At 35.0% G+C, this 25,837-nt stretch overlaps 1 protein-coding gene across 2 annotated transcripts in view; it reads left to right on the top strand.

Moving 5' to 3' along the window:
• Pect (phosphoethanolamine cytidylyltransferase) overlaps window positions 1–24,489 on the top strand; it is a 62,814-nt gene extending 38,325 nt beyond the window's left edge. For both annotated transcript variants that reach the window (XM_081753984.1, XM_081753985.1), the window contains 3 exons: window positions 2,284–2,484; window positions 4,639–4,859; window positions 10,219–24,489. In XM_081753984.1, coding sequence (XP_081610110.1) covers window positions 2,284–2,484; window positions 4,639–4,859; window positions 10,219–10,312 — 516 coding nt within the window. In that variant the 3' untranslated portion in view covers window positions 10,313–24,489. The remainder of the gene's footprint in view (window positions 1–2,283; window positions 2,485–4,638; window positions 4,860–10,218) is intronic.
• The last annotated feature ends 1,348 nt before the right edge of the window (window positions 24,490–25,837 follow it).

The raw sequence follows: 25,837 nt of genomic DNA, 5'->3' as shown, positions 1-25,837 counted from the left end.
GCGGGACAAGAGAGGCAGTTGCCGCTCACATTTTTTAAGTTAACGCCTTAATGTATAGAGTTTCATTTGAAAATGTAAAGTTTTTATATGTATTACTGGTTCATAGAAAAAAATGGTGTCATATAATATTTGCCGTTGCGTGAGTACGTATTGGTTATTTGTCTTCCCGTGAAGTTAAGAAAGCTATAGGAACTGCGTTTTAATTGAAATTCAAAGCAATTAATATTGCAATTGCATATTTCTTTAAATGTCGTAGCATATGCTTGTAGTATTTACTGTCTTTCATTTTCTAAGAGTAAAAGCATACATTTAATGGCATGTGTGAAATTAAAAATATACGTTGTTCATTAATCCCCAGTTTCAATATAACTTCTGCAAAATAAGCCTCATTATTCATTACTATGATTAATATTATCCTTTCTGTTTGTTTTGCAAACTTGTTATCAAATAATCTGATCACTCAATTTTCCAGACAGAATTTTAAGATCTTCATGATGAAGGAATCAAATCTCTTTTTACACTTTCGTTGTTTAAGAGTACAAAGGGCTAGTACCTACTTGCGTTGCTCTTGTTAATTTACCTATTAAAATATGAAATTTGATGTACGGTATTAAAACTGAAAAAGATAGTATCCTATTAATTATACAACCTTTCGTCAAACAAAGTGTTAGAAACAACCAGGAAAACAAACATTGGTACACAAATATTCAGATGATCTTACCCCCACCCCTCCTCCAACTGTTTACATCTAATCGCCGCCGCTGGATACACGTATGTAAATTCATCTAAAAATGTTACTATTGGCGATCAGTAGGGGCATTTTTAAGTTATTTGTGCCCGTAGGCAAAGCAGGAATGTAACGCCCCCTGTTAAACCAAGTAGTAGTAGTATGGGTTGTGGTTTTAGTCAGCTAAATTTTAAGTTTAAGCAGTTGTTTTCCAGTAACATTTTTTTATTATTACAAAGTACTATATAAACACCAAATTTGTCCCAATACCAATTGCCAATTTGTGTAATATCAATTGATTTACCTGTAATTGTAGTGTAGTAGGTTAAGAAAAGAACAAAATCTTAATATCAAATGTGGAAACACATTTAATTAACATTCTTCTACCTTAATCATCATATTTCGTATCTCAGTCTTAAGTTTAAATAGGACACACATCTTACAAAAATTTGCGTGTTGTTGTGTTTCTCAAAAATTCACAAAGCAAGCGGTGATAATCAACTTTTGATATAATTCCGTTTTCAATGCACAAAATGGTGTCATTCAAATAGTCTTAACAAAGAGTTACCCAGTAATAGTTTACCTAACATGCTTGCAAACTGTTAACGGTGAGCAAAAATAAAACATTGAGATAAATTGAAATAATAATAATTTTCCAATTATCAATTTAGTTATAATGCAGCTACGTTAACAAATCACATAAAATATGTTCAACTGGGTGTGAAGTAGTGAAAATAAAAGCAAGGATAGGAATGGCGAGAGAAGCCTTTAGGAGGAAGAAAAGTCTGTTTTGTGGGACCTTGAATGAATTGTTAAGAAAAAGACTCACAAAATACTCCATGTGGAGTATTGTACTGTATGGGTCAGAAACATGAGCATTACGCAAAAGTGATGAAAGACGACTGGAAGCTTTCGAAATGTGAGTGTGGAGAAGAATGGAAAGAATTAGTTGGGTCGAGCGCAAAGCGAGCGAGGGTGTTAAAAATGATGCGGGGGGGGGGAGAAAAGAACACTTTTAGATATTATTGAGAAGAGGAAGAGAAACTGGTTGGGACATTGCCTAAGAAGAAATTGTATCATGAACGACGTGCTAGAGGGAACGGACGGAGGCTACAAATAATGGACGATATAAAAGTAGAAAGATTATATGTAAAGACGAAGATGTTAGCGGAGGACCGTGCAGCATGGAATCTTCTCCGCTGCGGCAAGTGACCAGCCAGTAAGGGCAGAATACCTATTATGATTTTTTTTTTTTTTTTTTTATACCGGTGGCTTGGCGCCCCTTCCCAGACGCCTATGCTCGCCTTGTGGTAAAAACGCCACTGGGTATAAGTTTATGATTTCCAAATCTTGCGCTATAATTTTTAATTTATTAATATTGTCAGCTAGAACTTCAGAAGAATTCACACTTTCTAAAATTTTCGAAATCCGTTTTATAGATATAGGAGAGTTCGTGTCAGGTTCGGTTGGACGATTGTAATTAACATACAAATCTCCCATATATGTTGAATTTTCAAATGCGGTCTCCATTAATAGATACTTCTTTTGCTTTTCAGCCCGGCGATAGGATAATATATGTTGCAGGTGCCTTTGATCTGTTTCACGTAGGTCATCTGGACTTCTTGGAGAAAGCGAGAGAGAAAGGCGATTTTCTTATTGTTGGTCTTCATACAGACCCCGTTGTAAATAGATACAAGGGGAGCAATTACCCCATCATGAACCTACACGAAAGAGTACTTAGTGTGTTAGCCTGTAAGGTAAGTTGCTTTATCACTCTTATTCTTTGTTCACATCTCATATGAATGTGTATGAGAGCGTAGACTAATTCTGTTCGTCTATATAACTAACAATTGCAACTAATTATTAACTAAAAGAGCAAATACTGTTGCATATTTTGGTGCATCGTGTAATTACTCGATATTGTATTTCACATATCACACTGTTCTTTCCAGGATAACTTTTCTCTCGAGTACTTCTGCTGATTTGTATACATGTTGTTCCTCTTACATACGGGGAAAGGGTAACTTCAACATCTAATTCAAAATTAAATAAATTAGTACGCCTGTTCTCTTCTGAAAATTTATAAAATGTACGAGAATACTGTACTATCAACGTATGGTAGCCGCCTGACCATGTGGATGCTGGTTGACCCCGTCGTGTACAAACACCTGTTACGGACGAACGTGTGTTAGAAGTTTTGGACAATTAGCCAGGTACGAATACGAGGGAACTTAGCCGTGAAGTGCATGTTAGTCACATGACTGTATGGCGTCCGTTACATGAAAATGCCTTTACCCATACCACCTGCAAAGGGTACAAGGACTGACAGAAGCGGATTTCCAACCACGTGAAGCATTTTGCCAGTGGTTAATTCAACAGACCATTACCAGTGGTTCATGCTGTTTCAAGCATCAGTATTGTTCACTAACGACAACATTCATAACACACACACAGGCGTGGACAGATGCACATTCCCATGGTGCGGTTGTCACTCGTCATCAACACCATTTGGACTCAATCAACTAATCGGTTCATGCATGCTACCCCGAAGAGTTGAGTTGATTTTAGTTTAGCGTCCCTTTCAGCAGTGAGGCTATATGAGACCTGGACCTACTGATTAACGTGGAATCCAAAGTACACGAGCTCCAGCCGGAATCAAACCCGGGTCTCCCACGCCACTACCCCGAAGACTGAGTGGAGCACAGTATTTGATCTTTGTGCAGGATACAATGCCCAAATTACTGGAAAATGTTTCCCTAACGATTCGCTGCAACATGGTGTACATGGGGCTGCCGCGGCTCTCAGTGTGAATGTCTGACGGTGGTTGAACAACTTCCCGATACATTGGCAGGGCGTGGCGGTCTAGTGCATTGCATATATACTTTTCGCTCTTAGTTTTCGTTTATAATTTCTTAACCTATTAATGGCATGAATTTTGCCCAGTATCTCCACCATGTGGTTATGTTTTCGGTTCATCTATAAAATCTTAATTGGGGTGCATTGCAAGAGGTTTTTAATAATCTAAACATAACCAAACTCTGTTCTATATTTCTGATAGTAGAGTTTTATGGCGTTAATTAAACTTGATAATTCTAGCCGTGAATTAAGATACAAGCCTCAATGTGTATGATTGTTTGTTGTTATGTGGTGTCTATGAATTGTTTATGTGATGTGACATACTCGGCAGTTGGCAGATTTCTCTTAAGCACATTTCAATTGAAGTGATTGTCAAACAAATTGGTCCTTTAAAGTGCAGTCTCAGCACAAGTATTTGATCTAGCAGAAACCCACAGAGAGGACTGCATGGAGGAGAGGAGAGGTGTTTAAAAGTAACTGTCACTCTTCCGAACTTTAATAGATACTGTCGAAGATGTTCGGAGTTTGAAGTTATGATATAATTCCAGTTTTAGAGCGACATTGAAACAACGATATAAAATCTGGCTACATACCATGCCATCCAGAAAATATATTAAGGTTTTATGCTATGCTGAAGTTGTTGCCCAAAGTACCCGTGGTTATGACGTAGAGTCACGCGCTCGAAAGACTGACCCAGAAAATCCAGGTTCATTTTCAAATCACAATTTGGTTCAGACGATAGAAATCTGTCTTTGCAAGATTTACATAATGAGGAAGTTCATTATATAAATTAAGCTGTCTTCAGCACATAAAGCAAATCCACAGACGAAATTGCATAATTCTTAACATTTTACTATGGATTTTCTAACATGAAGTTATGTGTAGCAATTTTTTGCTGGTTTGTTCATCTTCGCGTTGACAAGTAATATTAAATTTGAAATCAATGTTTATAATTGGCCAGTTACAATATTATTCGTAAAATGAAGTAGAAGTCTGAAAATGTGAAATGTATTTTCTATGATATTATTTTTTTTAAAGAAAAGATTTTTTTCCAGTATGTATCGGAGGTAGTGATAGGAGCTCCGTACCCAGTGACCAAAGATCTCATGGAACATTTTAAAGTGGACTTAGTTTGCCATGGCATGACTCCAATTCAGCCGGATATCGATGGATCTGATCCATACGCTGAGCCCAAGCGACAAGGGAAGTTCCTACAAATCGAGTCGGGGAATTCCATGACAACCGAGAAGATTGTCGAGCGTATTATTAGCCACAGGTATTTGAAGCATTTTCAGATAGTAGTTTTAAAAATGAATGTTAAACTTTCAATTCTAATATAATTTTGTAATGTTTTAAATGTTACGTTGATTGAGATCCTTTCTCCTATGCATCTTTCTTTCATTGTTTCACTAGCGGAAGTATCTCTATATGTAATATTGTCATCTTTCTCCAATATATGTTAGGAGACATGGTAGATCATTGATAAAGCGTCTTCCTCTAGTGAAGGAAATCCTGGTTCGTCCCCAGTTTATTTGAGCTTGTGTAACAACGCAGTGTTCATGACTTTTTTTTTTTTTTTCCTATTTCGTATTATATGATAAACTACCAGAAGTACCCGTTCATCGCACGGACTGAACAGTGCCTGCAACACAGTGGAGTATAAGGTAACCAAAAAAGTTCTTGCCGTTTTTGACATTCTATCAATCATGCACTCACAGAGAGGAAACGAAATAACGCATCTGTCTGCCAAGGGATCGGAAGTTAGTCTGACTATGGCCTTCAGTAATACAGGCACAACAGCTGCAGCTCGTTCAGTTGAGTTGATTTTGAGTTTATCGTCCCGTTCAGCAGCGAGGCTATATGAGACGTGGACCTACTGATTAACGTGGAATCCGAACCACATGAGCTCCAGCCGGGAATCGAACCGACGCTAACCGCTTAGCCACGGAGGAGCTCTACAGCTCGTTCAGTGTCGAAGAGAAATGAAGGTTTGGAAGCAGCTTGTTCGTGTCTGTTTGTTGTACGACTTTAAACTGGGCTTGTCAGCTACCGCAACAAATAGTCGCATATGTCAAGTATTTGGGGAGTATGCTGTGAACAAACTCACCGCCAGGCATTGGTTCCAGAAATTCCGTTCAGGATGTTCCATATTTCCGCTGAAACAATCAGACTCAGCTGTATGGAGTGGCGAATGCATACAAGTTAAGCAAGTGAGTAGCCAACAAGGAACAACGGGTAACAGCCTGTTTGTCTTTGCTCATTCGACACCTGAACACACCCATTTTTGATTGCTTGTCACTGGTGACGAAAAGTGGGTCCTCTATAACACTCCCATGCACACTGGGGGCGCGGTGGCTCAGTGGTAGAGCGTTCATCTACAGTGCTTGGGGTCCCTGGTTCGATCCCAGCTCGCGCCGTGTAGACTTTGTGGTGGACAAACACCGTGCTCGTGGGTTTTCTCGGGGTTCTCCCGTTTCCTCTCACTTTCTTCATTCCACCATTTCATTCATCTCTCATCATCGCCGTCTCCTTTAGCCTAACTGGCATAACCGTGGGACGTAAAACTTACAGATTTCATTTTTCCCACGCATACCAGACATTGGTTTGTCGCCACGTGACCCTTTTCCTTACACTTCAAGACCACCTGTGCACCAGGAAAGGTTAGGTGGAATTGTCGGCAAGTGGTGCATTACGAGCTCCTTGCACATGATCAGACCATCATTGCTGACCCTACCCTCAGCAGTTGCAAAGGGTGCACTATGCATTGCGGCAGAAGAAGCACAAGGATGTGCTGTACCTCCACGTCAATGGCAAGCCACATGTGGCAAAAGAGGACCCGAAAGACCTTTCAGCAACTTGGCTGGGAGACATTGTGCCATGCACTATATTTGCGGAACTTACGCCAACAGATTATCATCTATTTCATTCTCTCGACGGTCGACAATCACCTCCTTCATTTGACGCCAAGATGACGAGTCTAGTACCTCCCACTGCCGCGATAGGCCAAAACGTCTCGTAGTTTCTGGACAGCCCTTGTATTAACGTGTAATAGTTTCGCCAACTATGGCACTATCATGTCTGATGAAACCAAAGTGGATTGTTGGCGAGACTGTTACACGTTAATATTTTTTTGCAATAAATGTATTGTTTTGCTCAATGAGTAGTTTAAAACAGATTTAAGTCTGTTAAAAGCAAAGCCTGTACGATGCAAAATATTACGCTTGGTCTGTTCAGGTTTTAGAGCGCTGTTAACGCCCACAGGGTTTTTTGGAGACATAGTTTTTAGTTAAAAGAGCTTAATTATACCATAATGATATTTTTAAGTACGATAATTGTGAAGCAACAGTTTAAAATAACTGTCATGGCAAAGAATACATTCTTTTTTGAATGAAACAACAAAAATCTGTTTGGAAGCGTAAGCGGATGTAAGCTGATAATGTTTAAACACAAGAGAGCACATGCCATTAAGGGAAGTAGGTTCCTATGTATTTGTCATATAAATCAGTGTAGAAAATCACCGGACATAATTTTTATGGGGGAGGGGATTCCGCTCAAACACTTCCAGGAGGGGATGGGCACATCTGTTTGAAAGTATCCCATAATTTTTTTTTTCTTTGAACTGTTATATGTAACATACTGCAAAACTGGATGGATGTGTGAAGTGAAAAACGATTTAAATAATTTATTGTATGGAAGTAATTGTATGTTTCTTTCTTTAGAACATGATATTTTCTCAAATCAACCATGAGGCGTGATTCTGGATTATTTTAACACTAATTTTGGTTTTTATGTCATTTGATGTTCAGTTTTGTTATTTCGGGTACATTTTAGCGCTTAATTTTTTAATTATAAGTCCCTATTTTCCTGTCTATATCTTGAATTATAAGTGTCTATTTACCTTCCTATTTCTTGAATTATAAGTGTCTATTTGCCTTCCTATTTCTTGAATTATAAGTGTTTATTTGCCTTCGTATTTCTTGAATTATAAGTGTCTATTTGCCTTCCTATTTCTTGAATTATAAGTGTCTATTTGCCTTCCTATTTCTTGAATTATAAGTGTCTATTTGCCTTCCTATTTCTTGAATTATAAGTGTCTATTTGCCTTCCTATTTCTTGAATTATAAGTGTCTATTTGCCTGCCCATTTTCATATGATTTTAGTGACTGAACATCCGGTCTTTGCTATTGATTTTTTTTTTCTTTTCATGTCGACGGGCATACCTGTTAGATACTCTGTTAAAAAGAAAGGGAAGTTGAAGAACTGGAGCCAGTATTGATAATCTACACCCAAATATGAGAAAAATTGAGAGTCTTTATTTATGTTCTATAAATATAGATTTTAGGCTTAGAGCGACCTCACTACTGTAACACATAACGCACTGATAATTGTTGATTTCTTTATTAATATACTATTCGTATCGAACTAACTGGTAGGTGCGAATTATGGGCATTACAGTTTTAATGCGACAGTTTTCCGGACATCACTCCTCGACGATGTGTGTAATCCTTGAACGCTCGGCGTGAGAAGATTTTCCTTCGTGACTTCTAAAATTGTATAAAAGATTGCTCTAAAAACCTACGAAAAATTATTATTATTAAGTATTCCGCCTTTTGGCAGGTTCTGGGACTAGCGAGGTTTTCTTTTTTCCTATTTCTTTTCGTCTTAATTTTCAATTTGAACCTGGAAATGTTTCTTCTATCCTTCTCGATCTTCACCTTCCTCTTTTAACTCCTACTATTTTCTTCTATTTTTCAAATCATCGATCACTTGTGTTCTTCTTCTTCCTATTCCTTCCGTCTTTCCTTTTATGGCGGTATGAAGAAGACAATTTCTTCGTAAGATGTGTCCAGTCCAATTGATTTTTCTACGAAGGATGGTGGCTAGAAGCGTCCTCTTCTTTCTTATCCGTTTTAAAACTTCTTCGTTTGTTACTCTTTCTGTCCATTTTTATCTTCTTCCTCGTGACTAAAATAAATAAACGAAATATAAATCAAGTATATGGTTAAACCCAAAAGAGTTTCGCTCGCTCAGCTCAATTAATCGTGGATGAAAATGAAATGAAATGAAATGAAATCTTTGAGTTTTACGTCCCACGGTTATGCCGGTTAGGCTAAAGGAGACGGTGATGATGAGTAATGAAGGAAATGGTGGAATGAAGAAAGTGGGAGGAAACGGGAGAACCCCGAGAAAACCCACGCACACGGTGTTTGTCCACCACAAAGTTCACTTGGCGGGGGCTGGGATCGAACCCGGGACCCCTAGCACCAGAGGTGAACGCTCTACCACTGAGCCACCGCGGCCCCTTAATCGTGGATGAAAAAGTCAATAGTATTGTTCCTTACATTGTAAAATTATCGTAGCAACAACTATGTTAAATACGTAACACATCACTCAATAAGTTCGTATAATGAAACAACAACTTTTAGAAAAAAATCGACTTTTTTTATCAATCTCCTTCAAGAGTAATACATTCATTCCAATGCTTCTCTATAACATTTCAATGCCTTTTTTCTAGAACGATTTATCTTTAGTCTCAAAACAGGCTTCAGTTTGGACAAATACTTCTTTATTGGAGCCAAACCTCTTTCCCTGAGCATTCTTTTTAGTTCTGGAAACAGATAATAGTCACTGGGAACCATATCCAAAGAATATGGTGGATGGGGAAGTAATTCAAAGTGCAATTTTGCCATTCTTGCGATCGACTTCTGATAAAGCATTGTTTTGCTGAATTAGCATTTTTCTTATTCATTTGACTTTTATATATATATATATATATTTCTTCCTTTCTCAAGGTAATCGATGAATACAATACCATGCGTATCCCAAAATATGGAAGCCAGAACCTTACCAGTTGACGTTTGCGTTTTTTGCAGTTGTGGGCGGCTTTCGCCGATTGCTGTCCACTCAGCTGACTGCTGATTTGACTCTCAAGTGTACTGATGGATCCATGTTTTATCTACTGTCACATAACGCATGAAAAAGTCCTTTTTATTGCGCTGAAACAGTTCTCTGAATCGTCGGCACGTTTTGTTTTTCGTCAATTGTGAGCAAACGCGGTACCCACTTCTAACGAAACCTTTTTATGGACAAATATTCATGCAAAATAGTGAACACGCTATTTTCTAATATCTTTAAGGTGTCAGCTATTTCACTCAATTTCAATTTACGCTTAGCCAAAACTATTTTGTGGACTTTTTTCACATTTTCTGGAATAACTTCCGAATTTGGGCTAACAGAGCATTTCACGTACAAGCACGGATGTGTGTAAAATCAGCAAATCTCTTCCATATTATTGTTTCGATGAAGCAGAGTCCGAAAAACACTTCTCAACCCATTGCTTTGCTTGAATGATATTTTCTTCCCATTAAAAAGCATTGCTGTATCAATACACGAAATGCCGATTTTTCCATTCTTTTGAAAATTACACAAGTAGCCTCACTAAAACCATTGTCGCTTGTGAACTAAACGTGAGATTGTCATGAAATTTTGACACGTATCATTTGATGAATAGTACTTCTTTAGCATCATATGGATATGTGAATAGTAGCGACATATGTATGTCATTCTACCAACTTATTGAGTGATGTGTTAAAATTGGTTGCTTGTGTTAGTTCATGGAAGAATATTTGTTTCAGGTTGGAATTCGAAACTCGCAATATGATGAAGGAGAAGAAGGAACTGGCAGCGTATGAGGCATTCACAAAAGCCAAAGTTCAAGGCCAAGCATAAGATATTAACAATTCTTTCATTCGTTGAAAACAAGGAGAAACTCAGGTATTTATGTGTACAAGAGTTTCCACAGCTTAAGCTCCTATAATGAAAGTGATACTTTGTCCCGTGTTAATCATCCTCTACATTCCTTAAAATCAACAGACCAGTAACCTTACAAGATTTATGCAAAATATATATATATATATATATATATATATATATATATATATATATATATATATATATATTTTTTTTTTTTTTTTTTTTACGTCTTGCTGCACAAGGCTTTAGAAAATAATTCTCGTATTTATCTATTTTATCGTAAATTCCTTTTTGATGTTAGAAATAAAGTATCGTAAATACGTCCATGTCTTGTTTTTAGGTTTTTATTTTGTTCTCATGGTAAATTGTCTATATTTTAGTGTTCACTAAGGAAACTTGAAATTCTTTGTATGTTTCGTACAGTCACATTGAAAACTTCATTATATGTGATAAGTTTTATGTAACTTTGTTGCAAAATAATTTATTATGCCATATTGTGTATGAAATACGAATGAAACACATACTGAAGATTGAACACACACAAAAATAATTCCATAAAAGAATTATTTCTTATGATAGTTTCAACAGCTAAATGCTTCCTTCTTCAGATATATGTTCAAACTATAGGAAATATGTGTTTTTAACTTTAAAATCCATAAAACGGCTGTATTCTTCTTTTTGTTTCATTGGTTCTAAAAGCAAAAAAGTCGGTTTGTATTAAAAAAATTTAAAAAAAATCAAAATCCAAATTGAATATAGATAGAATTGTTTCTGAAACTTGTCATTAGAATTAGAAAACTCGTGTAAATTACTGTTAAATGATTTCTTAACAAGTCTTACATAATCTCATTGTCATTTTTTTTTTTCCTTTTATTCAAAATCTTAACTTCAGTTGGAAATATTTACTCATTTCCGTCAATTTCCGCTTATTAATGTGTTTTTACAGTGGGTTACATTTCGGTTGTTTTGGCAGTCCTTTAATTAATTTATTTATTACGTTGTTAGGTATTTATTTATTTATTTTAGATATTGTCCTATCGTTCTTTCACCCTTAAAAATGATAAGACATTTTCTTACATTTGGTTCACTTGTTCGAATCTCGAAATTGGTCATTTTTAGCTAAAAATTATCTTATATGTTATATGAATTAGTTCACAATATAAGAGTTTCTTTTTATTATAATGCATAGATATGTGTATACTTTGTAAAAAAAAAAAAAAAAATGTTTCTACTTGATGAGTGTTATAAATTATATTTTAAGGTACTCTAGGGTACGCGTTGTATATGTTAATTTATTTTGTTTATTTTTTTGTATAAATTTGTGAATAAAAATTTAAATATATCTGTAGTCATAAAATATGAAACAAATTAAGACTTAAAATGGAATATATTTTTTCATTGGAATTATATGGAATAACTAATTACTGTATTTCATAAAATTCGAAATATATTTGTGAGAATGGCCGCTGGTGTTTTAAAAGTATTTCATCTTTTATGCATATTTAAAAAAAATCAGATTGCTTGCAGAAAATTTCGTATGGAAATTTTAATAAGTGAGTACTTGTTACATACTTAATTCTTCGTAAGTAATGTAGTAATTCCTGAGTACAAATTTTGGTTACTTCAGTTTAATCTTTTAAACAGCTAGATTACTATTTCAGATTACTTTTTCCCAGTAATGTCTTATATAGCGTCATAACGTCTCATATAGCTTCACTGCTGAACGAGACGTTAAACGCAAAATCAACTCAGTTACGCTCTGATTAAGGCAGGTGACCATAAGTATCGATACAATTTGTGCATATCTTTAAATTACCACGGTTGAGAGAGAAAAAATAATTGAAGATTTCTAAAACAAAATTTACAATTTTTCTTTTGCTTGTTTATTATAACTGAAAGGAGGTAACGTAATGTAACTTACCATAATCATAGATAATGTTATTCTACAACAGCAAATATGAGTCTGAAGAATTTTCAGTGTTGCTAACCATAGAAATTAACAGTGTTCCCAGAATAACATTTCCCCCAAAATCTAAGTTTAAGTCAGCGACTGCAGGAACGAACTCCACTTCATTTGATTACGTATCATGTTGTCTTGGAATCCCGTGAACTACTTCTTAAATAATAGTTGTATTTAGTTTGTAATAAACTAAATGGTTGTAACATACAGTTATTAAAATTAAATAATTACCATATTGGTAATTTGGATTTCTTGAAAAATGAAAGCTTTTCTCAGAGTGGATCAGTAGGCCATTTATTCCCTTCAAATTATGTATTGCATAGCAGCAAAAGAAGAATCTTGTAAAATGAGTAACAAATTCTTTGAAAGATTTTTCTAACCCTTCTTCGCCACCTGTAAATGTTTTAGAAGTCGCATTGTTATTCATTCATACACTCGCTAGTGCAAACAAAGTTTTTCCGACCTTAATAGTTCTCTAACTTAAGTGCCAAAGTAACACGCTTGGCTGCACATTTATTATACAGGGTGCGGAAAAAGTCCCGAAACAGTTCAATATCTTGCGAAATATTAAGATCAGCAAAACAAACAAAACCACACGTTAAGTAATTTTGAGAAAGATATCCAATGATACCAAATGCAATCTCCTATCCCCACCCGTTTCGAGGGTACGGGAGTTTAAAAATTTAAATGGAAACCCCCATTTCTTTTTGCACATTTGGATTCTCCAGAAGAAGGAATACTAATTTGACGTGACATACAAAAAAAAAAAGGGGGGGGGGAAGCAAACATTATGAATATGCGAATTATCAGTTCGGTATTGTGTGGTCATACGGATAGCGTGCTGGACTACGGAGTCAGAGGTTCTGAGTTCGATTCCCGCTCAAAGTAAATGTTTTTTCTTTTGTTATTTTTCTCAAATAATAGGTCCATGCGTTTTAACTTCAATTAGTACTTTATTCAAGTTACATACAATACAAATTTCGATAATTGTTTTGCAAACCAGCTTTATGAAATGGTTCTTAGTAATAGGGTTAGAGTTCACAGGGTTATTTACAACAAAAACAAACCAATTTTGTCGCAATTTGTATTTTCTTGCAAGTTAATAAATTATGGACAAATATATTATTTTTATCGAAGTTAAAATGTATGAATTCATTATTAGAGTACAAAAAATTAAACATAAAAAAGTTAGTCTGCGCGGAAATCGCACTGAGGACTCCGCAGTCCAGGACACTAACCGTATGACCCAGAGTATGGGACTGAAAATTCGCATTTTCATAACATTTTGCTAATCCCCCCTTTTTTGTGTGTGTCGATTCAAGCACCATCCGTGAAGGCATTATGTTCAATTCTGGGTCAAATCACTGTTCCTTTTTCTGGAGAATCCAAATGTGCAATAAGAAATGGGGGTTTCCATTTCAAATTTTAAAGCTATCCCCTAACCCCCGAAAGGTATCATTGGATAGCTTTTACAAAATTACTTAGCATATGTTTTTGTTTGTTTTGCTGATCTGTATATTTCGCAAGATATTGGGCTGTTACGGGACTTTTCCCACACCCTGTATATGGTTAATTTTAAAGATATACTATATATGAGTAATAAAATATTATAAATCACTTAAAATGTAACTATAAATCTAAGAAAAGAAGGTTAAAATAATTTAAGTGGAGCTTCTAGTATTGTATGATACAAATGCAATAAATACGCATCTGTGATCAACAGTGTAAATTTTATACTGTAAATACTATTTAAACTGACTTCTCGCAACTCTGTATGTAGATGAAGTAGCGAGCGGAGGAAATGAAAATGGTGCTATCTTAAACGAATTGCTTATTATAAGAGAAATAAAATGTTAGTGTATGTTAATGAAAATAATGACTTTAAAGCAAATGTAGATGTAATAAAAGAATAACTGTGTTAATACCATCGTAGCATATACACATGTATTTAATAATATTCAACTTTTCGTAGAATCGTGATGCCATATTGAATTGAAGCTCGTCTTTGTGTTGTATAAAATGAAATCGACGAAGATATATCCTACTAGTACGTTTTTTTTTAAAAAAAAAAATCATATAGTTTGCTTTATTAGCGATACCCCATTCGCTCTTAAATGAGTCCTACAGTCTTCGGATTGTATCCCTTAATACATGGGAGGCGGACACAAAAGAAAATTCAGCTGTGTCATGGAGGGTCCCTTTGATCCTAAGCCATACGAGCTTCCTGCGAACAGCACCGTGTTCAAGTGCTTTTCCGGGCTTTGCCAGTGTCTTTTCCAGTGTTGCGTCTTTAAAATTTTCTGCACGGTTTCAGCAATTAATCACTGAAGTGAAAGTCAAATTACTTTATGAAAATATCTTACCCTTTATGTGTAAAAGTATCTTCAAGAGAAGTACCGTATTTACTCGCGTAATAAATGCCTTTGCATAATAGTCGCACCTCAAGTTTGAAGTAAAAATATTCGCCAAATAAATTTTCCCGCATAAAAGTCGCAGTCTACAGGATTTTTGTCTTTGTGAACGATATTTCCTTCGAAATGGTTTATCTTGCGCAAATCCGAGCAAATAACTTTTCCTGTTTACTGATACGTAATATCGTGACCGATCCGTCAACAAAGATCAAGCAACCTACTTCCAGCCTCCATTTTATGTTGACACAAATCGAAATTCGAAATTGGTTCGAGATAATTGAATGGCAGCTTTCCTCGCGTAATAGTCGCAGTTGGATTTTCGCATTAAAAAATTGGTACAAAAGTGCAACTATTACGCAAGTAAACACGGTAGTGCTGCCCAAATGAGGGTTCGTAAAAGATACAGTCTTTCACCAACGAATCTCAGTAACAATTCGTTTGTACAAAAATAAATTTATCAAGAGGTCGGTTGTTCAGTTTTCAATTTTAGAACCCTTGCACCTAAAGAGCAAGATGTTTTCATGAAGTGATTCGAACTTCATCTAACTGACGTCACCTTTTGAGAAAGGTCAGGGTATATAAGTGACTGAAACCGTTCAGGAACGCTTTTAAATACGCAATAAACAAACTAAATCCAGGGTACTAGTCTTTTAAATTATGGTTTAAAATATGTCAATTACTTTTGTTATATAAATATTCTTTTATAATCATTGAGTTGTATTTATACGAGGGTGAGTCAAAAATTATCCGCAATGCAGCTGTAACTTTTCTTGTATTGTGCATACTGATCTCTGAGATAATTTATTTTATTGTTATGTTGTTGTGGTCATGCTATGAAAGTTTGATTGTAATTCCTCTATTTATCTTCCTTTTGTTGCAGATAGATTATGGCCGCTCCATTAAAAGTTTGCACCAAAGAGGAACGTGACTTTATGAAATCCAAGTCTGTTGTGGATGCTTTCGCACACAGAACCATGACTAATTTCCAGACGATGTGCGTCTTTATCAATAGTCACTCGTCTGTCTAAAGAAACGTCTCGTTCACAGCTCATTGTTCTTCTTTAGCGTGAATTGCTAATGGAGCAGCCATGATCTATCTGCAACAAAAGAAAGATAAATGGAGGAATTACGATCAAACTTTCATAGCAAGACCACAGCAGCATAACAATAAAATAAATTATCTCAGAGATCAGTATGCACAATACAAGAAAAGTTACAGCTGCATTGCGGATAATTTTTGACTCACTCTCGTAATTCGTGTCCTTTATCCTATTAGACATAACCGTTAGACATTACACCTAAAAAAAGAAAAGAAAGTCAATAGGTAAGTGATCTTCTTACATGAATCAGTACGTTAAATTATTTTGATAAGTCTAGTAAAAAAAAAAAAAAAAAAAAAAAAATGCTAGAACTTGAAAATTTCAGTGCTGCCAAATTTATTGTAATTAAACATTATGGCAAGAAGAGAACAATTCAAGTATAGAAGAAAAGTCTACTATTTTCTTTAGTTCACCATACATATTGTAGGTATAGCATGTATGCTGGTGTTTGAAAGATTTTTTCTTAGAAAAAATAATATGTAAAGATGAATCATTTCTTGGAAACGATGTTGCAATTTCCGTCAATATGTCGCCTGAAGAGTGTTAACTGGAAATGTTAGCTGGTAAAATCCAGGCAACTTACCCACCTAGATTTCACGCATTTAGTTACAAAACTTTCCTTTAGAAGTAGTACACAAAGTGAAATAGTTTCAATGTTCTAGTCACGTAAAAATATAAAAATAAAAATGTTGTAGAGCATTTATGTACCATGTATAATTATTTAGATGTTAATATAATAATAACTGATTTAGTTTTCCGCTGTTAAAGGAAACGAGCTTATAAGAATTTATTAAACTTAAGTGAATGCCATGTATTTTGTAAATGAATATTCAACATTTATCTTGGTTTTGTAAATAATTGCAAATACAATTAGAATCAGTAGAATTTTATTATAGTGTTAGTTCTGGTAATTATTTTTTATTGTATTCTCGATTTTTATGTATATTCATTCTAGTTATAAAGTTGATCGAGAATTTGTAAATTAAAATGTATTGTAGATAGCAATGTAACAGCCAAAAAATATATCTTTTCATAGAGAGAATGTGAGGATAGTGTGTTCTGTTTATTTTAAGGAAATGTATTTGATCTAGATTAGTTGTACCAAAAAAAAATATATATATACATACACACTTGAGTAAACTGTAAATTAATTCGCTTTTCTTGGCTGTTTCGTTGCTGGGATGTTGGGAAATGAACATGGGTTTCAGATCTAAGTACTTTTTTTAAATGCAAAAATCAGTACTTGTGTCTGGCGATACAAAGCAGGAATATTCTTACCTTACCATACCCACTTCATGTGAGTAAACGTACTTTCTGTAATTTCTTCAGTAGGGTGAAGACATTACATTTACGTATACAGGGTGTTACAAAAAAATTGTCACAATATTTTGGGGATAGATTCATCACATCATAATAAGAAAAAAAGTTCATATGGACCTGTGCTCAAAAATGGATAGTTTCGGAGTTATAGGGTGCCGAAAACATAAGAAAAAAAAAGTGAACTTTAAAGGCCCATAGTTCCATTACTATAGGACCGATCGTAGTCGGGTCAAGACACCACAGATGAACTGGTATGTGAACTATCCAAATATCTATCTTTCAGAACCTCCGGCACTTGCACAATTATTTTTAGAGGGGCTGTTTGGGAGTACTTGATTACCCTCCATCTACCTCTCTAACAATTGGTATACAAGTACTAGAGCATTCTTAAACATGGACATTTGGATAGTTCACATACAAGTTCCTCAGTGATGTCTTGACGCAACTACTGATCCGATAGTAGGGGAGCTATAAATATTCACTTGTTTCACGTTTTCAGCACCCTACAATTCCAATTATCCAGTATCGAGCACAGATTCATGTGAATTTTTTTTCTTATTTCTTATGATGTGAGGAATCTTCCCAAAATATGTGACACATTTTCGTAACACCCTGTATACAAAGAATATTCCCCAAGACTTTTTTTTTCTAAATCCAAAAGATATTAATGTTGAAAGGTGGTGGCGTTTCAGTCGTGACCACATTATATATCTTATTTGCCGGCATATAAGACGTGTACATCATTTCCTGTATTGAAGTTTGAATTAAACATATTTTGTTTTCATATTATAACGTATTTAAAATTCAAACTAATATTTTAAACATATATTCGAAGTTAATAATATCTAACTAAGTAGAATTGCACGCGCGTGTAGAAATTTCTATTAGGCGCATCCAGAAAGTAAGTTTCCCACGCGTCCCATGGCTAGGAAACCGTATGTTGCGCGAAGCGACTGTGTGCACGTGACAGAGTAAAGTCCTAGTGTGGCGCATAAGCCAGCGGAACTTCCTAGTATTCTCAGTAGCGTCGCGGCAGTGGTTGAAGATGGACGTTCCTATTCCAGCTCCCGCCGCATGGGAAGTACGAGCAGCGATAAAGTTTTTGAATGCACAGGACATAGCGCCGTTTGAAATCCATCATCAGCTGTATCGTTGTAAAAAATATCAATGCTGACCCCATGCTCCTTACTTTGTGTTCTGGAGTCAGTTGGTTCGGCACCCATCTGGCACGCAATTCCTTGAACAACAGGCGCTCCGTGACAGTTGTGTGCAATAAGGAGCGGGAAATCTGCAGGAACTGCTTGCTGATGATGTTAGGCCTATAGACCTGGCACAGCTGACGATGGATTGCAATGGGCGCTATGCCCTGTGCATTCAAAAACTTCATCACTGTTCGCACTTCACACGCGGCGGGAGCTGGAATAGGAACGCCCATCTTCAACCACTGCCACGACGCTACTGAGAGCACTAGGGAAGCTCCGCTAATGCATGCGGCATGCTAGAACCTTATTCTCTCACGTGCACTCAATCGCTTCGCGCAGCATACGGTTTCCTAGCTATGGGACGCATAGGAAAGTTACTTTCTGAATGCGCCTCGTATAGTTCATGAGAAGCCAGAAAAAAGTATACGTATTGTGAAACGGTAAATTAAAGCTGGTGTACCCAAATTCCATTTACTGATTCACTGAATTTCACGTAGCTGTTATGCTGTTGCACACAGTAAGGAAACAAGGAACGCATCAAACGACACAAAATACAAAATACTTATTGAAATCGAAATAATCAAAACCTTTGTATTGGTGTAATATAAGGCACATACCATTTTTTTGGACTTATTCTCAAAGGAAATAAGCGCATCTTATAAGTCAGCAAATACGGTAATTATTTCTTAATTTGCTCAAGTGAAATAGCTTTCGTATTTAGTTGTAGTCATAGTAATACCAAAGTGAGAAAACTTGGCTAAAGAAGTTGATAAATCTTATATATAAAACAATCAAATCAAATGTAATGTATATTGAGTTTTTAAAGTGACTCGCGTAGATACAGTAGACAGATTAATGCTAGTCATGTGGCTGGTCCATGATAGATAATTAGATTAGTTTTATTTTTTGAAAAAAGAAAGAACTCAGTAGCTAGGGAACTTAAAAAAAAATCCTTTGTAAATGTGCTATCACAAAAATAGAAGGCTGAACATATTTTGTAGAAAATTCAGCAATATTTACTACTTGCTTGGTTTCCGTATGAAGAAAAGAAATACAAGTTTTTGTTGCCATTGTTTTTATGTGAAGGATGTTGTATATTTCTTTCTTTTGTACATTTTGCAGTTAGACTGATCTAAATGCGTTGTCTGTTCGTTACAAGAATCATTTTATTTTATTTTATTTTATTTTTAAGCAAAAATTAGAGAGTAAATAGGATCTGTGTGTAACATATTTAAGACGAGTTGATAACTAATATATGTCTATATATTATTTTATACAACAGGAAAAACAAGACTAATATAAGAATTTTAGCCCCATATTGTCAAGCATTAACAAACTGAATTATCATTGATTTTGAAATAATAAATTGCTTATTTATCTATACCAATGCCTAAAAACTCGATACTCGGAACCAATCGATCAATATCAATACCCGGAACCTAATGATATACAGGGTGTTAAAAAAATGTGTCAAAAATGTTTTGGGGACAGATTGCTCACATCAAAATAAGAAGAAAAGTCCATATGGACCTGTGCTCAAAAGTGGATAGTTTCGGAATTATATGGTGACGAAAACGTGAAACAAGTAAACTTTAAAAGTTTATACCTCCACTCCTAGCAAATAATCAAAATCCACTATGAAATAATCAAATAGTCCACTCCTATGAAATAATCAAATAGTCCACTCCTATGGGACTTATCGTAGTCGGATCAAGACATCATTGAGGAACTGGTATGTGAACTATACAAATATCCTTGTTTAAAAATGTTCCCAATACTTGCACACTAATTTTTAGAGATAGGTGGAGAGTGATCAAGTACTCCCAAACAGCCTCTCTAAAAATGATTGTGCAAGTACCAGAGGTTCTGAAAGATGGATATTTGGATACTTCACATACCAGTTCCTCAGTGATATATTGACCTGACTATAATCTGTCCTATAGTAGTGGAACTATGGAGTTTTAAAATTCGTTTCTTCACGTTTTCGGCACCCTATAACTCCGAAACTATCCACTTTTGAGAACAGGTCCATATGTACTTTTTTTCTTATTTTGATGTAAGGAATGTATCCTCAAAATATTGTAACGCATTTTTGTAAACGCAACGTATTAGTTTGTATATTATTATTATTATATAAATATCTACACATATGTTAGTTGTGGGTACTGTAGCTTCTCTCAGTATCAGTCACCTAAAGTTTCGACGCGGGCCCGAAATTGAGTAAGTTGATTGTTCTTTTTTTCTAAATGGATTGCGTCCATTCCTTTCCATTACGTAAAATTAAGGTTATTGATATTTCGTTCGCCAGTTTTAAGTTTTTTGAATAATACAACAGAAGTTCTCAATATTTTGTCTAAAACTGTATTCCTTTGCAACGACCAAATTATATTCTCTTTATTATATTTTAGTAGTAAGAGATGTTGCTTCTATGACTGTCCTGAAAATATAAGATATTGTATGCACATTCCACAATAGTCTTTGCAAGCTAAGAAAAGAAATGTATAATTTCTTGTGACAGATGTACCAAATTAACAATGGCGTTTAGTGAGTCAAGTCATGTTTTGATTTTATGGTAATTAAGGATAATACAAGATTATTTAGGAGGCATAGCAACGTTATAATTGTCGTGCCAGTTATAGAGAGTAGAGAAATTGGTATGGCTCTCCTTTCGTACAACTCGGGATTTCTCTCAGAATATATTTGAGATATCGAATTGAATATCACTGTTTTTTTTTCTTCTTCTTTTCAATAAAATCTTCCAAGTTGTGCTAAATTTATGATGGGGCATTTCAGTCATATGTATACATATATGCTGTTCTACCAAAAACTTAGTCCCATTGGAAATGAATGAATAAATTTGCTTAAGTTTCTAACATGATATAAAAGGTGACAGAAAAGTGTGCTCTATATTTTGTCCATTCGACCATTAATTGAGGGCCATACTTTTGGCAACAGCATTTAGAAGGTACTGCGAATAAAATGTATAGTGTTGCTTGTTGATGTATCGTAAGTGACAGAAGAAATTCTTCGTCTTACAAATGAAGCTTTTAAATATATATATGTAACTACTCAGCCACTTCAAAGTTAAAATTAATTCCAATATGTTATGATAATTATTATGTATTGCGTACATATTTATAAAGTCTGGTCGGCTTAACCATCGGAACCCCAAGATTGGATCATTTGGTAACCACCGGACTTTATTTATCATCCTCCGTGTTTGAAGCTATAAAGAACTTTACGATGTGTTAAAAGTATGTTTTTCATAAACAGAATTATATAAAATATATGCGAAGTCACAATAAATGATTTTACCCTAACTTCGTGAACGTACTTGTTTCTTTGTAAGATTTGGTTTTGCTTCGAATTATTTTATTTCAACTTCTGTTTGCTTTTACTCTGAAGATAAATGTGATTAAATTTGAAAAGAAGAAAATATGACAATTAATTGACGTGTTCGATCACTCTCCTTAATAATCCCTGTAATATTATAGTTCTGTCTCCATCAAACAAAATCTTACGTGGACTGTTATTCCAAAATTACTTGCTAAACGGTTTGTACAGAAGAGTATATTTTTTTGCTGAAGACTGTACCTTTTAAAATTTTTCTTTAAGGAAAATCCGTTATAATAGATTGTTTCTGGTATGTTGATGCTACTTACTTTTGTTTTTATCTCTACCAAGTAAGAAGCCAAATTTGAATTTAGGTCAGTAAGTCGTGTTCAGTAGTATTCTCAGAAAATATTATTTTATTTATATTTGTAGTAAGTTCGCGTAAATGGAGTACAAAACAGTACTTTTGTGCAATTTATCCATTTGGAGTAAATGTCCAAACAAAGAAACAAGAATAAGAATAATAGAAGGTATGATAGATCTCAAGAAACATGTAACCGTGCACTGAGTACTTTAACAAACATAAAGTGTGGCACATTTTTGTCAAGATTAACGATCATTTACCTTTATGTATTTGGCTTGAGAGTTCTAATCGGAGGATTGGTTGCCAAACCAGGAAAGTAATCATCCCAGGGTACATAATTAAAGGTTAGCGGTTGTTAATCTTGTACTAAATCCATTAATAAATTTTCATGAGTATCATTTCTTTCTAAAATATGTTTATTTTGTTGAGGATTAAAGCTTATTTGTTGAGTAAATTTCTTGCTATACATCACAAGTTTGGTATATTGTGTGAAACTGGGAATCCACTTCCAAATTACAAAAGATATAACTTGAACAAAATTATTTGTTCTGCCAAGGGTAAAGAACCGATTCACCAAAGAAATATCTCGCGTTGCGTGACAATGAAACTGTGGTATCGACTGCTGTTCGGTAGCTATGACCCCCTTCCCCCTCTCTACAAACGTACCAAGCTTCATGGAATTGCGTTGACTCGTTCTGTCTGAGAAACATGTAAAATGAAAGAGCCAGCGGTTACAATATCTCACAAAGATTGAATTTTTAACCGCCAGCGGAAAAATAACTTTAATGAAGTTCATCGTTGCTTGTAAACCGTTTACAATAAGAATACAAGAGCTCCCTCGTGACTAAGCGGTTAGCGTACACGCCTTTTGCATGGGAGACGTGGGTTCGATTCCCGGCGAGAGCTCACGTGGTTGGGATTTCACGTCAAATTGAGTTTAACGTCCCTCTCAGCAACGAGGCTATATGAGACATAGACCTACTAATTGAATTCGAACCACATGAGCTCTCGCCAGAAATCGAACTCGAGATTCTTACGCCAAAGGCGCGTACGCTAACCGCTTAGCCACGAAGGAGCTCGGACTTCACGTGAAGCTGTAGATCCAAGTGTCACATAGCCTCGCTGCTGAACGGAGCACTGAGCTAAAAACCAAATCATAATAAAAACAGAAGTTCATGCATCGGAAATGGCAGCGCAACCATTGAAGATGAACTTTCGAAATGGTCGGCCAATGTGTGTAACAGGTCCAAACATCCGCACTGAAAAGACAAATTGATTGTAAGCGACGATGAATTTCACTAGGACTCAATATAATAAGTAAAATATTCTTATCTTATGTATTCAGTTTAGCAACTATATAAATAATTTAAGCATGTTCTGACTTTTCTTTCAGTAATTGTAAAAGTCTCATTACAGCAGACTCTTGCTAAGATTCTAACGTACGCTAAGAGTACTACAATAAACTGAAAATGGACAAGTGTACTCTATATGATATAGTTTTCGTGTTATCAATCGTTCTGTATACAATTCTTAACATAACACATCATCATTTTCACTTTATTTTATGTATATGTAAAAGCAACTTGCTTGTAAAAGTTACTGTGAAACCACGGCAAAATGTGGGCAAGCGACAGCAACCAAAGAGCCTAAAGCCTATATATAAAGCGGTGAGTACTTCAGATTATATGTCGGTAACCAAACTCCCTCTATAAAAATTGTTGCCTGAGTACCTTAGGATTCTGAAAGATATATTTTTGGATAGAGCACATACTACTTCCTAAGTGAAGTTTTGACCCGACTACGGTAGGTCCCATACTTTTAGAGGTATAAAGTTCATTTTTTCATGTTTTCGGCAGCCTATAACTCCGTAAGCAAGCATTTGTGCACCCAGGTTGGTCTATACTTTTCGTCTTATCTTGGTGTCAGGAATCACCTCCCAAACGATGTCAGTGTTGTTTTGAAACACCCTGTATATACCCAATGGTAAGAGAAAGGAAATGAGAACACTTTTCCAACCTACCATGAATGTTTATGTAATTCCTGTATAAACGAAATTCCTTCAAGTGTATCATTCATTGGTACTACTTGGATAACACCCCTTCAGTGATAGTAATAGGTGAATCTGTTCGAAATATGGCATCCATGGTATTCCAAATCTAAAGGATTCCCAGTTTCATTTATATGTAAGAGAATCCAACCAAATATATTTTAAATGTTACTTATATAGAACCAATATCAGATATAAACTTGTATTTTATTTTCTGTTCCATTTTTTAAGTTTTAAGGAAAATATAATCTTAACGCTTTGATGCAAGTTATTTAAATGTTTTTATGTATATATAGATATTCATATATGTTTGTTATGTTGTTGAATTTTGATGTTTCTCTGTGCTTGCCCTATTCCTGTTATGCCTACTTCTCACTTACTGTTATTTTTAAAAGAAAATAAATTGTTATATGCTATTCATTCAGTGTTTCATTTTAGTTTTAATATGTTATTGGAGGGTTTAGACTAAAGGACTATATTTTGTTATTTATTTTTGACAGTTCTATACTGAAGGTATTCCATTTTCTGAAACTCCTTAGTGTTAGAACAAATGAGCCGTTCAGGTGCCAAACCGATTAACTCCCTCAAACGAGATTTTTTCAGTATTGAACATTTTAGTAACTTGGATACAATCCGCCTTATGCAGAGTCGTTTTGACATATGATTAGAGTCATACTAAAGGGCTGACTACTGCAGGAAACATTTGTTAGTCGAACACTTTAGTATGTCACTAATTACACTTCAAACGACTCTGCATAAGGCCCAATGTATTTAAACAAGAGTGGGGAGGACGTTTACGCATTCTAGTGGCAAATGTTACATTATAGAGTTAATCGATTTTGCCTCTGAAAAGAATGTATCATTTCCAGGTCAAAAATGTGTAGAACTAAAAAGCAACAAAAAATGGAGTTATTCGTTTTGGCTTCTGAATGCCTCAAATCATGCAAATTTAAAAAATAAAAAAAAAAAAATAAAAATAAAAAAGCCGTAAATTACTAGAGCGAGGCCGCGCGAAGAAGAGCTCTGACAACTCTCACGTGCGATAAAGCGCAGTTGCCACAATTATCTTCTGTAACAATACAATATAACAAGGGGCACTTTTTGTTGGAAAAGAATCACCTATGTATTACAACAAAAATATTATTTAACATTATGCCTGACGAAATTATCAGTAAAAAGAAACAAACAAATTAGTATTGCGTTGACCCTATATTGTGCAATTTATTAATTGTTTCGAGAAAAAAATATTTAGATGTTTTTTCTTACTGCATTCGCGTATCTAAACCGAACTAATAATAAATTTTGACTTTCACATTTACCATATGACGTCAGGAGAATTGTGTATTTGAATTAACATTGCGCAATTATGAACCGTATTTGTTTAATTTTTCATTGATATCCAATACAGATTTTTTTAGACGTTACAGACTTTCTTTACACATAGTATTGCGCAGATTTTCATAACATGCTTTAGTAAACAATATGTATAATAAGGTATGCTGAAACATAGTATGTTTAATCTGAAATTACTAACATATCTTTCATGGATCACACCTATTATGTATAGAATGACAGTAAACAATTTTTCTTTGAAGTGAAACACAATGCCGTAAGACATGATATTAGCAACTTGGCGAATTCTATAGATCGAACTCCAATACAATTTTGTCCTTGGTATACGAATAATGGACATGAACATTACGGTTCCTAAATATTTCTAATTCTAACTTAGTTAGTTCCAAAGGTTTATTGGGGTCCTTCTGG

Source organism: Thermobia domestica, chromosome 3 (assembly GCF_964235325.1).
Source record: "Thermobia domestica chromosome 3, izTheDome1.hap1.1, whole genome shotgun sequence".
Classification (NCBI taxonomy): Eukaryota; Metazoa; Arthropoda; class Insecta; order Zygentoma; family Lepismatidae; genus Thermobia; species Thermobia domestica.
Note: the sequence above shows the minus strand (reverse complement) of the source record. Positions and strands in the feature narration are given on the sequence as shown.